Source organism: Lagopus muta, chromosome 3 (assembly GCF_023343835.1).
Source record: "Lagopus muta isolate bLagMut1 chromosome 3, bLagMut1 primary, whole genome shotgun sequence".
Taxonomy (NCBI): Eukaryota; Metazoa; Chordata; class Aves; order Galliformes; family Phasianidae; genus Lagopus; species Lagopus muta.
In genome coordinates this window covers 87,832,700-87,850,151 of record NC_064435.1, presented here as the reverse complement: position 1 = coordinate 87,850,151, position 17,452 = coordinate 87,832,700, and the positions used below count along the sequence as shown (strand labels likewise).

Below are 17,452 nucleotides of genomic sequence, written 5' to 3'. Positions count from 1 at the left end.
CAGAAAAACCTCCCAGCCTACTGCTCCAACTCGAATCAGCTACCTTGCTCACTCTTAAAAACCAGCAGTCACTGACAGACTGATATTCCCTATCACAGAATCACCAAGGTTGGAAAAGACCTTCAAGATCATCCAGTCCAACCATCCACTTATCACCAGTAGTTCTCACTAAACCATGTCTCTCAACACAAAATCCAGACCTTCCTTGAAAACCTCCAGGGTCGGTGACTCCACCACCTCCTTGGGCAGCCCATTCCACTGCCTGACCACTCTTTCAGAGAAGTAGTATTTCCTAATGTCCAGCCTAAATCTCCCCTGGCTCAGCTTGAAGCCCTACCTTCTCATCACACAGTAGGGCTAAGAATAACTGTGTCAGCAGGACTGCATGGACATGCACATTCAGAGAGTCAGCTGCAGTGCTAAAAGGACCACACAACTCAATTCTCCTTTCCTTCTGTAAAGAAGTTGAAGGTTGTCCAGTGCTTTTCCTGAAAGCTGACTCGGCAAAACTCCTGCAATGGAGATTGGAGAGTTTGAAGAAATTTGGTTGCTCATTTTTTTGTTGTTGTTGTTTCTTGGGAACTTTGTTTTTTGTTTTTGTTTCTTTTTTTTTCTTTTTCTGTTATATGAAGCATTTCATAGGACACTGAGTGAAATCTGGAGGGTTAGCAATGTCCAAAAGCTGGCTGCAAGTCTGTACAGAAGGGCTTTCTGACCCCAGCAGCAGTCACAGCTTTTCCAAGGCCAAGCAGTGAGGCATCTGGACACAGCAGGAAGGAAGACAATTTCTATGACCCGTAGGTTTTGTCAATAAATAATTTCTCCTGATTTAAGTAGAAAAGGAGACACTCTGGCTTCATATACTCCCATGAATGAGGTATGTGAGTACAGTAACTATTTTCCAGCTTAAAATTGCATTTCATATCTTTCTGGTAAATGGATTAAGATGAATTTACATCGTTCTTTGTCTGTTTACATACTGCCAGATTTGTAATGTTGCCTTCCTGTTATACAGTCGTCTAATAGCTGCATTGTGGCAATCTCTCTTACCCAGGAAAATGGAAAGCAAAATACACAGACAAAAAGGTTTCAAGTGCAAGAGATAAATAATTCAGTTACAAAAAAAATATATCTTCATCTGCTCTAGCCAGTACTTTGTGGCACAAACCTCTTAATGTGTTTGTGATTACTTTGCCATCCAATAAGGAGTTTATAACTATAAATTTATCATCTTTATAAAGAGGTGACTTTAACATGCAATATTTAGACCAGTATAAGATGCATGTGAAGAAAAAATAACTTAGCTTCCTCCTATATAATCTCTATCATAGACCACAGAGGAACGTATACAGAAATTTTCCCATAGCAGAACAACTGTGTCTTTTGAATGCAAAAATGTTTTAACTGTAGAACTACACTTCAGAAGAGGTTTAACAAGTTTTGAGTATTTACACCTCCTACTTGTCTTCGGTTAAGCAATTTAGGGTTCAAAAAAATAACTATTAGAGATACTGACCAGCTGCTCTTTCTTCAATCATTCTTTCAAATGCTGGAAATAACTAGAATTGAGTGTAAATTCAGGCAGTATTTATCAGCTTGCCAACAACTCCATCAAAAATCCTTCTGTGCAACAGCATTCTGTAGGTCAAAGTAACACAGCTTACAAAATTCATTTATTACCCAATACCATGTCAAATATCAAAAAGTACACATGCATATCAATAAATATTTTTGTGTATCAAATGCATTTAATATCATCATCCAAATTTGCACATTTGAACACTAAGGTGTACTCATGATGCATCCTAGATTTATACGTTATACCGCAACAAATACTTAAGTATCTTAACATATGTTTGTGTGTGCTTAAAGTCAAAAGACTGTATTAAAACTGAGACTTAATCAATGAATCGAATTTATAAGATTAAGGAAACATGAATTAAAATCATTATTTCAAAAACAAATTGGACCTTTCCACTCCATTTTCACTTCTGATCCTGATGTTGAAACACAATTACAGTATTTATGCAGAAAAACAACAACAACAACAAAACAACAGTAAGTGCTTTCAGGTTTTGTTTAAAAATACTAGGGTAGCAATAGTATCACAATAATTAAAACAAACCATTTAAAAATTATAAAATGTTAAATTGATGCTTTAAGAGTATTCATTTCCAATACAGAGTGATTCTTACAAATCCTTTTAACCCCACTACAGATGTAATATCACTGCTTCTAAAGAACGACACTCACATGCCCTCAAAGGAAGGAAGACAAAGAAAAGAGATACCATCCTGCTAGACTTCAGAAACTGGGAATTCAGTGCATATTATTTATTCCCATTCTACAGTCTATGAATACTCCAATTTGGAGTTTACAGAAGAAAACTGCAGATAAGACTTCCCAGAAAAAGGAAAGCTCAGCTACTAGAACATCAATAAAGTAACATTCCAAATAACTTGGCTGGTTGTGTTCAGCAAAAAGTTAAGCCAGCTTCTACGACAAGTATAATAATAAGTATTTTTTACATTTTTAAAAAGGAGCAAATTCAGAAATCAGTACAAAAGTTACTCCTCAGAAGCGTGGGCTGAAGCAGAACACTACAGTGTTGTGAGAAAAGCACGTGGAGTGCATGACTGCAAGGAGTGCCCATCATGATCCCACACTGATTTATTTCCCAGGCTGTGCACTTGTTTCTGTGTGCATCTACAGGAGTGGGAAAATAGCAGGGGGGACAGAAAAAAGGCACAGTATTTCTTTACCTCCAGAAAAAATACGAAATGTATTACTGAGAATCAAGTTCTGTAAGAACAGATGTGCTATGCATGTTCTGTTTAAATGGGAGAGTATGCAGAACTGTACTGCTACAGAAGCTGAAGAGACTTCACGTCAAAAATGTTGGAGCACAGAGAAATTCTGAAATGTGTTTTCTAACCTGTGTCTTTTCAAAAAACAAGTAGGCTCAAGTCACATCTAATGCTATCTAATCTTCAAAGTAGCCTGTAACTTCAGAATTGCTTCATGTTTACATTACATTGCGTGAGTCAGTTTGGACTTCCATAGTTGAGTACAGATGTCCTTAGGCCAAGTGCAATCAGCACATGAACAACAGTATGACAAATACACCAATAACAAAGCAAGCTGCAGGAGAACAGGGATTGCCACCAGCATTCATACTGTGAATCTGTGCACCATACTGTAGTTATAGTGTATGTGCATATGTACACAGAAAACAAACTCTGTTTTACTACAAAGTGTACTGTTAACATGTCATGCATAAAAATTCCACGTCTCTAACTCAAACAAGTTACTGAGTTCTCATCAAGAACGACTGTGTGTGTAAAATGAGCACTGTGAACTGTCAAAGAATACCCCCAAGGGCTCTTATCATTATTTTACCACACATCTCAAAGAGATTTTTAAATCCAGTTCCATATTTCTCATTTTTGTACTTACCTTTAATTAGTAATACCCATGCTAGTCAATATAGTCAATACAATAAAGTCCTCTAACCTGTTACTCCTGCTCTTCATAGAACAGTCCTAGTTCCACACATTTCCCTCTCTCATTTGAAACAGTATTCATTTAGTTGGAAGTGCAAGGATGAGTGTAATAGTGTAAAACTATATATTCATGTTTGAAAGGAATAATTTATGGCAATAAAAAGCTTGCCTTTTATAATAATTAAAATCTAGCATAAAAATACTAAGCAGATTTTATTCCCAACTCATCCTGTGGCTACATGACTAAGTAAAAATATAAGTAACAGTTTTATGAGAACATTCATCAAATTTCAGAGAACCCATTCCACTGTTATTTCCATACTCTTTAGAGAAAATAGCATCCTATTTAATAAGACAGAAAATAGTGCCTCTGGGAGGGAGTCTCTTTTAGTCACACCATTTCAAGGCAAATGGCTTTTGTTACTGTTCATGATTCTAAGAAGAAAAAAACCACCTTAATTTCTAGTGATCACTGTCATTAAAACTTTTCTATGCCATATATGTTTTCAAAGACTTCTCTCAAGCTATAATTAACTTAGACAAGCAGTTCTTTTTTTCAATTACACAGCTGGATTAATTTAATAATTTCCTTATTTATATATGCATGTAAGAAACTGAAGGCTGTAACTGAGCCTGACATACATTTATGCTGTTCAATAAAGATGAGCTATACCTAACTCAAAGAAATTTTCCCCCAATGTACATAAAATGAAATTTTAAATGTAACAAATAGAACACATCTGAAGCGATCTCCACATTAACCCCAGTTTCAGCAGCAAGTCCAGCAAATGATGTTCTCCCTTAGCAGTGTCACAGAAAGAGACTAACAGTCACAATTTACAAGGCACGTGAGAACCAGAAGTGAAATAAGAACCGTGCACTTCCAGCAGCTGCTGTCCTGGCACATAAACAACAGAATAACTAAGAGCCTACAGCCCAGAAACATCCAATATCCTCGACAGATTTGGCAAGAAAAATGATGCTAGAAATTGGTGATTAGCAATTTATAAAGAAGCAAGAGATGCATTCAAACTGTGGCGGGAAGAGCTCTAGCAGTTTCTGTGAGTTGGCTGAAAATCAATTAAACAGTATAAAGAACAGTGAAGATAAAGGATTCATAAGAGACTGATACTAGTAAGCAACCTTTCTTTTTCCCCCTCCAGAAAACACTCTTGGTTTATTTCCTTGCTACAAAATGACGTAGCACCAATTCATAAGCAAACAGCAAAGAAGTGCTGTGCAAGCCAAAACTGGAGGATTGCCTTCCTGACTAATAGAATCATTCTAGCTGGAAAAGACCTTTAAGATCATGAAGTCTAACTGCTAATCCAGCACTGCTGAGTCCACCACTAAACCATGTCCCTAAGCACTACATCCAAATGTTTCCTCCAGTGACAGTGACTCCACCACCTCCCTGGGCAGCCTGTTCCAGTCCTTAACCACACCATACATCAATAAATCCTTCTTAGTATTGAATGTAAACCTTCACTGGTACGCTCTGAGACCACTGCCTCGTGCTCTAACACTTGTCACCTGAGAAAGGAGAGCAGCACTCTCCTCATTGCAGCCTCCTGTCCTGTGGCTGTAGGGAGTGATGAGGCCTTCCCTCAGCCTCCTCTTCTCCAGACAGCTCCAGTTCCCTCCATCACCACTTTTCTCATCTGCTCCCCAGCTTCATTGCTCTTCTTGTTCCAGCAACTTCACCGCCTTCTTGTAGTGAAGGGCCCAAAACTGAACACAGCACTTGAAGTACAGCCACACCAGTGCTGAGTAGAGGGGGACGATCACCTCCCTAGTCCTGCTGACTACATTATTTCTGATGTAAGGATGCTGTTCAGCTTCTTGCAAACCTGGGCACACTGCTAGCTCATGTTCAGCCAGTTACTGACCAGTACCCCAGGTCCTTTTCTGCAGGGCAGCTTTCCAGCCACTATTCCCCAAGCCTGTAGCATTACATGGAGTTCTTGTGACTCCAGAACCCAGCATTTAGCCTTGTTGAATCTCACACATTTGGCATTCACCCATCGGATGCCTCTGGAGAGCTTCCTACTGCCTAACTCACACTTAATTTACTGTCATCTGCAAACTTATGGAGGGGACACTTGAACCCCTCATCCACATCACTGATACAAATATTAAAGATAACTGGCTCCAGTACTGAGCCCTGGGGGACACCACTTGTGACTGTCCTCCAACTGGATTTAACTGCATTTACTTCAGCTCTGCACCCAGACAATCAGTCAGTTTTTTAACCAGCTAAGCACATGACTGCGTATGCCATGAGCAGCCAGTTTCTCCAGAACATCGTCCAAATCAACGTCAGGAGCTGTACTAAAGTCTAGTTACACAAACAACCACAGTCTTTCCCTCACCCACTAAGTAGGTCACGATGTCATAACGCAAAACTTGCCTTTCATAAACCTGTGCTGAGTAGGCCTGACTGCCTGCTTGCCCTGTGTGTGCTGCATGATGGCACTCAAGATGATCTGCTCCATAACCTTCCCTGGAACCAGACTGACAGGACTGTATGTCCCTGGATTCTCCTCCCAGAGCTTCTTATAGATGGTTATCACATTAGCAAATCTCCAGCTGCCTGGTCAACCACCCATTTGATTAAGAGCTAAGAAATGATGGAAAGCAGCTTAGCAGTCACTTCCCCTCAGTACGCTCAGGTGGATCCTGTCCTTCACTGACCAATGTTTGTCTCTCATCAATCAGTGGCTGCAGCGGAATTGAGGAAAGTCAGGGCTGGCCAAAAGAAACATGAGACAGTCACTGCTGAATCCCCTAGAACTGTTACAAACAAAATTAGCAGGCAGGCTAAAAAGCAGCTGAAGCTACCATTCATGGGCTTAGGTCCTTGTAAGGAAACATAGAAGCAGGGAGCCTAGGAGGGGAGTGTCTTCAAGCACAAGGTAACACCTTCTCTCATGTTCGAGAGTAAACTCAGCTTCTTCAGACCTTCCACAAAAATCTATTATTTGCCAGACAACTGAGATCTTAGTTTACATGTAAGAGATCAATCTACTTCCAAATTTTCAATTTGTTTTCCATGCCATTCACTTACTATTGCTCCTAACTGTACACCTACATATGCTGAAAAATCAATTTTTCATTACCATTAAAAGTAACTAAGACTAGGCTTGCTCATAGTCCTCTGAGTCTAATGGAGTAGAAAGTGCAAAACAAAAAAAAAAGAACAGAATGCTCAGCCTGAAAGGGTCTTGACTCTTCCCTCTGACAGCCCACATTTGCTGGCTTTCTGGTCACATAGCAGCTACTTCCAGTATGAATTATGAGACAATCTCAAGTGGACAGAAGCATAATATCAATTATTGGTGGCTGCTGCTATCTCAGAACATACACATGAAAAAGTCAGTGATGCTAAAAGCTTTTGCTCAGTTTTCTGCTACTTCCCAAAACAAAGATCCAGTATTTCACCCTGCTTCTCAATTTTCATACTTTTCTTATCCACCCTGTCCAAACCTTTCATTTGTCTGGATTTTAGTTTTACTATTCTGTTGTCTTATGTCTACAAGCGGTCAATGATAGAGAAAGATTAATAAGAGCTTTGATCAATATAGCAATTGCTTTATAAGCCAGAAAGGTAAGAAAATGCAGGAAGGTCAACAACAGCAAACAAGAAATTTGAAAACAAATTACTGGGCTATGGATTTTTAATGGGTGTATATTCATAGTGTCTCTGAATATTAAAGTAATTAAAGAATATGACATTTAGGTTCTTTAAAATATACTCCAATTGTTTGCTTTTATAAGCAAAAGTAAATTTCAGAGGATTAAGTTTCAGAACTGACATAATTAAAAGCAGTCTTGCTTTCTGAAACTGAAAACATCATCTTTCAGAAATACAATTTATGATGAATCTTTGAAGTTGAGACTATTTGAGAATAAACACACATTTTGAAACAATGAAAACCAAGGTAAAAGATATTTTAGGTAAGACTAATTTGGTCCCTGACTTAAATTTATTGGGCAGCAGCTTCTAAAAATCCTTTTATTCCAACATTTTGCAAATATATTGAAATTAATATATCATCCAAATTAGCATCTCCTTCATATCAACCAGTTTTGAGAACAGCCTCTCAACAGGTACTGACCAGAAAATACACGGGAAAACTTCAAAGACCGTCAAAGTAGAAGTAATAAAGAACTACCTGCTAATTAATCAGCACATCCTCCTTTCTTTTACGCTGTTACTCTCTAGAACAGTTTACAAATAATACTCTCATTTGCAAGATATATGTGCATGTTACAGCAGAAGATGAGCTACTGACTTACAACAACAGAAGTTTTCCGAATGCTAGAATTTGCAGAAATTAAAGTACAAAAAGCATGCCAAAGAAATAAATAAATCTATATATATACATCTATATATATACATTTCCCTCTATATGTAGATACATAAAGGTATTTCTAAGCACAGAATATGGTTTCTCAAGTTCAATTTTTCAGCCTGGTGGATTTGAGTTTCTACTTCCATATTCTACACAATTTGTTATTGATCTGGGTACTAAAAAAAATCATCAGGCTAGGTAGGAGGAGGGTGTCTGAAAACAAGTGCTGCATATCAAATGACTGCAACAGAATATCAATCTTTGTTTCTAAAGTACAGTTGTACGATTTTTGCCTGAAGAAAACTTCAAAGAAAAAAAAAACAAACAAAACACCGCTAAGTGATGTTGAAAGTCAGAATTTCAGAGAGTCTGGAATGTTCCGTTCCTCTAAAAAGAGATTTTTAACAGAAAAACTGTTTCTGTGAGCTCTGGCTTCTCAATAAAGCATCCCGTGCTTGTGGGTTATGAACAAATCCCCAGCTTCAGAAGCAGATACCTCTGCCACCAACTCTCAGCTCTCCAGAGGAAGGAGAACATTTTGAAGTTCTCTCTGGGAGAAAGAAAGCCCCACAGTTCTTTGTCTGATGGAGAAAAGAAAGATTCAGGAGTCCCTAATGTCTTTGAGGTTCAAAAACCAAAGAGATTACATGGTTCATCTATGTCCTTTTTTCCTTCATTTTTAGTAGCCGTACTTCATGTTTATTTCCTTTGATATCTGAAATGAAGTGATTAAGCACTTAACTGATAACCGCCTTATTCCTCAGGGTGTGGCCTTACTTCTCCAGCAGGTCAGCCTGCAGAATGATTGGTTTAACAGAGGTCTAAGGGAAGATACTATCAGAGGAGATGTCACATTTTAGAAACGAAGGTGCCGTTTGGAGTCTACTGATAAGACCCCGTACATTTTGTGTGGGGAATTTCTAAGATGAATTTATGACCCTAGGAATAGGGAAGGGAGATACAGGGTGTTCCACTTCTGTTTCGTTTTTCATTCTTGACAAATTGAAGATGGAAATGATCCCTTTTGGCGATTAAAGTAGTACAAACACATATTTAATTTTAGCTATTTTGGCTGTAGGCTCTGGAACTGTCTGCAGCCATGTTAAGTCCTGGCCATCTTTGCGCTGAGATCTTTATGGGAATAACTATGGGGAATGTAAGGCAGCTGGCTGCTGCCAAAGGAGGAGAAACCTCAAGTTAGGACACTACGCTCTTAAACAGACAAAAAAATAAAAAATGTATTTGCTTGACAGATGTGTGAATGTTCAAATATCCAAAATACTTTCTCCTTCTTCCATAGTTTCTTCAGCCTATCACCATATGGCACAAAGAAATTTTCCATTCTAGTATTCAGCCTGTTTCCTAACAGGAACTACTAGGTAATTCGGTAGCTTCCTAATGAGCAGGATAAATAAAGTTTACTGTTATTCAAAAAAATAAGACATCAAGACAATTATTTTTTCCTTGTAAAGTTTACTACAAAAAACCTGTGGATAAAGACATGTCATACATTTCTTTACATTCAAGGACCAGCTGTTTTGAATTTGGATATTAAGTAATTCACCGTTTTCTGTGTGCAAGAGCAGAATGATATAATAAATTCCCATATGCCCTAAGACGTGCCAGCTATAATAGGTTATCGAAAATCCAGCTGCTGTTACAATAAGAGCTGCCAATGTCAGAACTACTGAAAAGAATAATGAATCTGCTTCAAGTCAACGAAGACATAAACTGACAGGCTTCTCACTTACAATGCGTGGGAATACAATGCAGATGTTAATTAAAAAGAAAATTGACCAAAAGCCACATGAAAAATTAGTATGAAGAATCATGTGCATTGTTCAGGGTGGGAAATTAATGTCCCATAAAAATATAAAGATAATAAATAGTGAACCCATGTTTTTATAATCAGCTCCATTTCAGTTACTCATCCCAAACCACAGGATGGCTTGGGGTGGAAGGAACCTCAGGCATTATCAAGTTCCAACCCACTGCCACTGCCAGGGTTGCCAGCTTACTACATCAAGTACTGGATTAGATTGCCCAGGGCCTCATCCAGCCTGGCCTTTAACACCTCCAGGGATGGAGGATGTACAGGAAACATCATATGTATATTCATATAAATGTACAGGAACATCCTATAACTTACATAAAGTTTGCAAAATACACTGTTCCATTGTGATGTGTAAGAAAGAAAAGCAAACAACAATTCCCATGCAGCTCTTCACATATCTAGACTGCTAGATTTTTCTGTGATCATGAAAAATTGATCATAAATATGATTATGAAAGAACAATTATGTTATGTGCAAGGACTTTAATGCAGTTTTGGAGTCAAAGGTACAACTCCCCCCTTGCATCATTAAAATAAACACGCACAAACGAAGACTGAAAGATGGTAACCAAATGAGGTCGTAAGACTCTCACAGGCAAATGTAACTTGTCTTCAAGTTGGCATAAGTACATTATTATACATACTTATTTCTTTAATTATTCTTAAGGAGGATAATTTTTAAATCATCCCATAAATCATCAATTCCATAAGCAAGATGAAAGTATTACTATACTGATGTAAATGTACACCAGCTAAAGGATGTAAAATATTTACTTAAAAACAAATAACACTAATTCATATTAGCTGGAGTTGAATTATCTCCAATATACAAAGCAGGCAATGCTTAAAAGCCACATTAAATAAGACTTCAATAATTTTAACTTCAAGCAGTCTGTATGCAGTACTTGAAGAATAATTTAAAAAAAAAATCTAAGAATGTATTATTTGGAAAAGATTAAAAAATACATTGACAAATTAAAAGCATGCCATGTAGAGATTTAAGATTCTTAAGCAAAGGAGCAAACCACATAAAGGGGCTCACAATCAAAGACTCTGAAGCTTAAAGAAGCTCGTTCATTTTCATACCTTCCTCCAGTTACTTGCAACAATAAAGAAGTTGCAAGTAACTGTTTTCAGCCACATGTTCCTGATGTTGCAAAAAATAAAGAAGAAAACAACAACCCAGCAACAACTACCAAAATAGACCCCCAGACTACAGTTATTTTCCTGAAATATTAATAGACTTACTTTTCTTTAAGGAAATCCACTACTCGTCTGAAGTCTGCCACGCAGTATTCTCTTTTCATGTCCATGAGCACACTGTCAGAAGCGGACTGGACTGGTATGTGCAGAAAAGCATACACTCTGGGATGATTGAGAATCTTTGCCATTTCCTAACAGTTATTCAAAAAGAAAGGAAAAACAAAAAAAAGTTTTCAAGTATTCTGAAGCCAATATACAAACCTTTACTCATCCAAGGTAAATACCGGCACTGATGCTTCTAAACAATGCTAAGTTGCAGTGGCCCAGCTGCAGAGTAGGGACAGGTGAAAACATATGGAAGTAGTTTTGTTTTAAAAGAAAGAAGCAAGCCATGGTATTGTATTTCCTTTGAGATAGGCCTGACACCCCCTAAGTAATATCGGTTATTCACTTAAGAGAAAACTTCAGAAGAAAATTATTGCTAAATAATGTGCTTTCAGACAGGGGCTGTTTTTAATTTCAGAAGATTACAAGATTTAGCTGCTTTCTTGTCAGAGTCAAAAGAGTTCTCATATACCAATAACTGAATGTCTCTAATTGGAGTACCCTTAGAGTTGGCAATTTGCTAATTGAAGTACATCTGATCTTTTGCAAGTCTGCTCCAAAACTAGTCTGAAATATCTTAACTGTGTTATTACAGATGTGGGAATTAAAAGCACTTGGGTATAGAAAGGATAGAACTCATCGTGGGGCTGCTAAAAGCAAAGGAATGGCTTGAAGAGAGGCAGAGGATATGATACATCACGTACAAAAAGACAAATACAAAACAAAGGTAAAACAATATGCCAACAAACCTCAAAACCAAAACCAAACCTAACCCCAGACAGACAGCTGGTGTGGTGACAGAACATCAGATGGGGAACAGAGCGCTGCAGTAATCTTCCTTTCATTTTTACCATTTACAAAATTAATGACATCAAATCTAGCAAGGAAGTTTAAATATTTTAAATGCTGAGACAGAGCTGCATCTAGACAGTTGTAAAAATACAGCCTGTTAAACTTTACCCTGCAAAAAAACAAGCACACTTGGACAAAAAAATACCCACATTAGTATGCACACAACAAAGAAGCAAACTTTTATGAAGGTTTTCACTTTCTTCCTGCACAGTAAGTGTGCAGGATGCAGCCTGGGGTCAAGTGCTGCACCGCCTGCTCCCGTGCCGTGTGTGTGCAGTACAGTCAGCCAGGCTCACTCACACCATTTCTCCTTTCTTTGGCAGAGCAGATGTTCTGTTTGATAACAAATACCACCGCCGGGTTTAGTTGTTAAGTTGCAAGTATTTACAAATCCTTTCCAGCTCATTGATCAGCAATACTGCCATGCACCTAGACTTTTCTTCAGTACTGATACAAGGTTGGCCTGAATTGTTCAAAGAGAAGCTAAGCTCCCTTGTGCCTTTTCTCCTTCAGAACCTTCCTCCTAAAAGCACTGAATTTTAGAGCATAAACAACTACTCTCTCAACACACGACACATTTGACAAACACATGTACAAAACCTAAAACCTCTCCAATCACTTTCAGAAAGCTGCTTCCAGGGTTTCTGCTTAGGATCCTATTACAGAAGTGCTTATGAGGAGCGGTTATTATTCAATGGAATGCCTACTCTAACCCAGACATGTAAACTAAATATTAAAGTAAAACTTACATCAGTAGTGGAGGGTGCATGATTTGATGCAGAGCAAGGTGTGTGCAGCTGGCTCTCAATGGAAGCCAGAGGTGAAGAACAGGCCACCAGGCATCCACAAATTTTACACATCCAATTTAAATGAACCATTTGCTTTTCGCCTTAATATTAGACATTCAGCTAGAATACACTGTTCAAACAAAACAGCACAGAACAAGTTTTGTAACATAATATCACAAAATGAGAAACTTCTTCTTTTGGCTTATTTAAGCTTTAGAAAATTCTATAAAAGTTAATAAAAAGCTTTCTACCAGTCAACTGTGATGTTTGTGCTTATCAGTAGTATCTAAAATACCAGAAATAGCAGAAGGACTGGAATCAAGTCATCTAACATACCACTACTGCTTGATTCTTAATTCAAAACACTTCACTTGGTCTTCAAAACCACATTTAAGATGCAAGAAAACAATGAAATTCGAATTTCATAATGTGGTTCTGAATCTGAAAAAATTAACTCTACAACGTAGAATTAATTCTCACTCCTCTCAAATTTGGCATCTTCTGAGTAACAGCCTCTCTGTTACATGATTCACTTCATGAATTCTCTCTGAAAATCATCAACTACTTCTTAGGATTTCTAGCTACAAAAGCATTATTTGATCTCAGCTTTTGTAAGGCTGAGGATCATTTGATAGGAAAGCAATGGGTATCCATTCCAAACAAGATATGGGAATATTATGCTCAAAAATTTAAGAATTCTTTTTCCTATTGTTCCTCTGCATTCGTACTAAACAACAATTTTTCATTCTCTTTTTTTAACCTTATAACACAGATTGCTTTTTTTTCTACGACAGTAGCAGCTTTTATGCTGCTGCAAAACTAGCAACATATTGTAGGACAGCAGGAAGTAAAAGAGTATAAATAACTTGGATTTACCTACATCATAGACACTGTGAATTGTAAAGAATAAGAAACTGCCTTGTCTTACTACACATTTCATTTTGTTGGTTTTTAAAGCCAGAAATGAGGAATTTTTCTATGTGTTTCTTTAAAGAAGTGTCTCAATTCATGCTCTTCCTCTCTTCTTTGCCTTAGAAAAATTAAAATTTTGCTGCAAAATAGGAAAAGCGAAGAACAAATCCTGAAAATGGAAGTGTGTTCTCCTATCCAGAGGACAAGCTGAGGAATGATCCCAACCCACTAGCTGCTTGTCTTACAACAACTCGCACAAACCTGATTTTCTCACATTTGATCTAGCTCAGCGCTACGTGCCAAGAGGGAACTTCTAGTAACACTTCCTGTAAAAGTCAAACCAACATGTATTCAACAGTCATATTTAAATGCAACCTCAGACAAAACTGCTTCTTTTCCTTTTCTCCCATTAAATAACTAATCATATAGCTTCTGCAACTCTTGCAATCACTGTCGTGTATATCCTGTAGGATTAAGACTGCTCTCATTGAAAATCATTTCACTTGGTTCTGTATTAGTGTGCAGGACACAAAATGTCCAGCGTTAATAACAGAAAATTTCAACAGTAACTCCAAGAGCCTGTATGCATCAAAAATGTAAAAATGCTAAAGGTAAAACTGCCAGGATGGTCACTTATGCACTAAGTGAAATGTTTTGACAATTCTATGCACTGTTTTGTTTCAGAAAGATGCACATCGGTTCCTTGTGATCAAAGAAAACACATTATTTAGAAGGAAAATTCCTTGTCCTGTGTATCAGAAATGCATGTACAACACTTGTTACATATCCAGGAGCCCTCATATAGTTTAGTTACTGTGGCCACAGGTTTTAAGCACATTCTGGATCGCAAAGCTTTTTCTACACAACAGAAGACTGTAGATGTCTTCCTATTGCACCTACAGCTACACAACATAAACTACGAGCACTTTAAGCAATGATGTCCTACTGAGTGCGTTCTTGCATTTTAGGCATAGACCTGAATTAAAGGCCCTACTGATAAACTGGTTTTCCAGGAGCATAACTATTAACTTGGTAGATTCAGCAGTGTACAAACTGAACAAAAGACAGAAACACCTGATGAGACACTGTGCACTTCTCATTGGCTTTCTAAGTACCGCCACTGCTTGTCTCATAACTTATCAGTTGCAACCAGAGACTCAGAATGAGCAGTTTGAGACATCTGAATAAACCAATCTTCCAAATTTCTTAAGCACTGTTATAAATGAAACATTGTCCCCCACAATTGTTAGGTAAGATCATTCTAGTCTTACCACTTATCCTCCCTACACCCAAAATTACACTGAAGTAGTTCACAACAGAGTATGATTAAATACCATTATGTATTGAACAGTCATACCCAGTGAATCCTGACACATTCTCCTGCACCACAGATTATACACAGAATACTAGATTTCATCACTTAATAAAACTATTAGTTAATATCCCAGGGAGAGCTTGAAGGACATCATGTATAATTGCACTTTACAGTGTCTCAACATCCTACACTTAACATCTGTTTCCTGTTGTAACACATACACATTTTTCAAATAAAGTGTTTTGCATTACTAGATATAATTACATACTTCAGCTAGTAGGAAAAAATGCAATATTTAATTTTATTTCCATCTGGAAATAATAAAGGAAAGACTTTCTGAAATCATAAGACTGTGAAAGAAAAATTCTGTCTTTTTTCATGACAGAAGCAGCTGATTGCCTTGCACCTCTCCCCTCCCCTCCAATGGAATCTACTAGTACCTACATGAAGACATTCCATGTAGGAAAAAAAAAAACAAGTATTGCAATTTACTTTAAGCTGACGTTGCCTAGATTTGGAATTTAACAATGCGTGTGAGAGATCCTGTGGGATACTGATGATGTAGGAAATAAGTTTTTTCCAGTGCTTAGCAGCTGGAGTACATCCGAACACAAAGCCAACAAGGTTTTTATCCAGTCACTGTATTTCATCCCAGCATCTACAATCTAAGAACTTAACCATTTAACCAGAAAGTCAGTCTTGGTGTTTGTAATGACACCACACAGACCCATAGAGAATCAGAACCAATAAATATCAATATCCATGCATCTACATGTATCTTTCCTCCAAAGCAGGCAGAAGTCCAGTTTGAATTCCTACTCATGTTCAAGTTACAGTGGTATGAGCAAATGCTTTCTAAAAAAAACATTTTGGCCTCTGCCAAATGCAAAGTCCAGTGAAATGCTTGTCCATATGGAAATGTGACAAAAAGGCACTCCCTCAAAACTTCTTTCCCTTGTGGCAGATGTTAGTGTGAGATGTGTGGTGAGGGCTCTCTGCTGGCAGCTGCCATCCAGAAGCCCAGTGGTGCTACCCCCAGCCTGGCCAAAAAACAAGTGACTGTGGTCCACTTCATAAACCCTCTATAGTGAAATCCAATAACAGATCTGATTTAGTGATGGAGACATGGCCATGACAACATGACTGAGAATGGACAGCCTGCAATGGTTTTGTTAAGATCTGAACAGGGAGCTCCTCACGCTTCCCTTTTGGCCCCCAAGGAATGGGATTGTGAAAATCCAAGATATAGGATGTATGACACACCTCCCCATGCAGTGCCTCCCCCTGTAATGAAGGCACATAAAGAAGCTGGATGCTGGACATGCTGAGCGGCAACCTCTGTCCCAGGTAATGACATGACATACACACCTGTCCTAAACAGCCTGCAATGACAAAGGACTACTGCTGCACACAGCTCCAACTGATGTAATTTGAACCTTTACATCAAATCTTTGGGTTGCAAGACAACAAGACAAAGAGCAAAAATTTATTTTGCCATAAAGGAAAAACACTGACAACGTTATCAAACAAAGGATGGGTATCAGCTTAAGCCACCCTCAGAAATGGATAGAAACTAGGCTATGAGTCATGACATGCTGATAGAAGTATTAGTGAGAGCCATTTGCTCTGCCCTGTTACCAGCTGTTCCTCTAGCTGTAGGATTTTTCTGCTGCTTCTCATCTCACAAAACAGACAATCCTAGCTAGTTAATTTCCCCCCCGTGATTATTAAGCCTAATATCTTAAAAACCAGATCAAGCCAAACCACATCCCTTCAGAAATTTGTCATATCTTTCTCTATTCAAAATGCAGACAAGCTAAGAGAAGTTCTTGTAAAAAAGTGACATCCAGACAATAACATTGAGCAATACTGTATTTCACAGACCAATACTCCAGTCGAGGTCTGCTGAAAAGAAAGAACCTACTTGCAGAGGACCATTTATGTATTTAATCTGATAAAAACAGTAATTCTCAGTACAGATATCTGAACCTAGGTTCTTGAAACACTTAATGATAAGCAAATTGGCATCCTTATTCCAGCCTGCATTCCAGCATTAAAATGGGACTGACTTTACACTGGGTTAAATAAAGGCGCTTTTTCTGCTTTATGTAAGGCTGATTATTACTTGGCTTCTCTGGCACTGTGAGCCCAAGTACAACGCTAAAGGCTCCATTCTTGCATCTCCAAAATGCAGCTGATCCAGTCAGACATGGCCATTAACATCATGACACTGATTTCTTCAAAGCATTGAGGACCTTCAGTTCCCACCTGAACTGATGTGAGGTGTGTGGTTGGACACAAGCAGTAAATAAACAGTTCTGTTTTTAAGAAGATGGCAACTCTTAAAGCCATCGCTACAATTACAGAGAGACTTGCTGTAGCTTCAGAGGGCTGTTTGTCCAGCTTCAGTAAATTGATTCACTTTAAGGTAAAATGTACACTTAATTAAGTGCTGGAGCAATGGCTTAATGACCAGCCGACCAAACAGTTAATGTTAATTTCTTGTGAAATGATTAATTCTGATCTGCAAGAAAATACACACCTTTCTCATTTTCTCCAAGGGACTCTCTAATTTCTTGTCATTAA

General features: G+C 38.0%; 1 protein-coding gene across 3 annotated transcripts in view; it reads right to left on the bottom strand.

Annotated features, from left to right (window-relative positions):
• Positions 1-17,452, bottom strand: part of CDKAL1 (CDK5 regulatory subunit associated protein 1 like 1) — a 361,348-nt gene that overhangs the window by 116,486 nt on the left and 227,410 nt on the right. For all 3 annotated transcript variants that reach the window (XM_048940100.1, XM_048940101.1, XM_048940102.1), the window contains one exon: positions 10,940-11,085. In XM_048940100.1, coding sequence (XP_048796057.1) covers positions 10,940-11,085 — 146 coding nt within the window. The remainder of the gene's footprint in view (positions 1-10,939; positions 11,086-17,452) is intronic.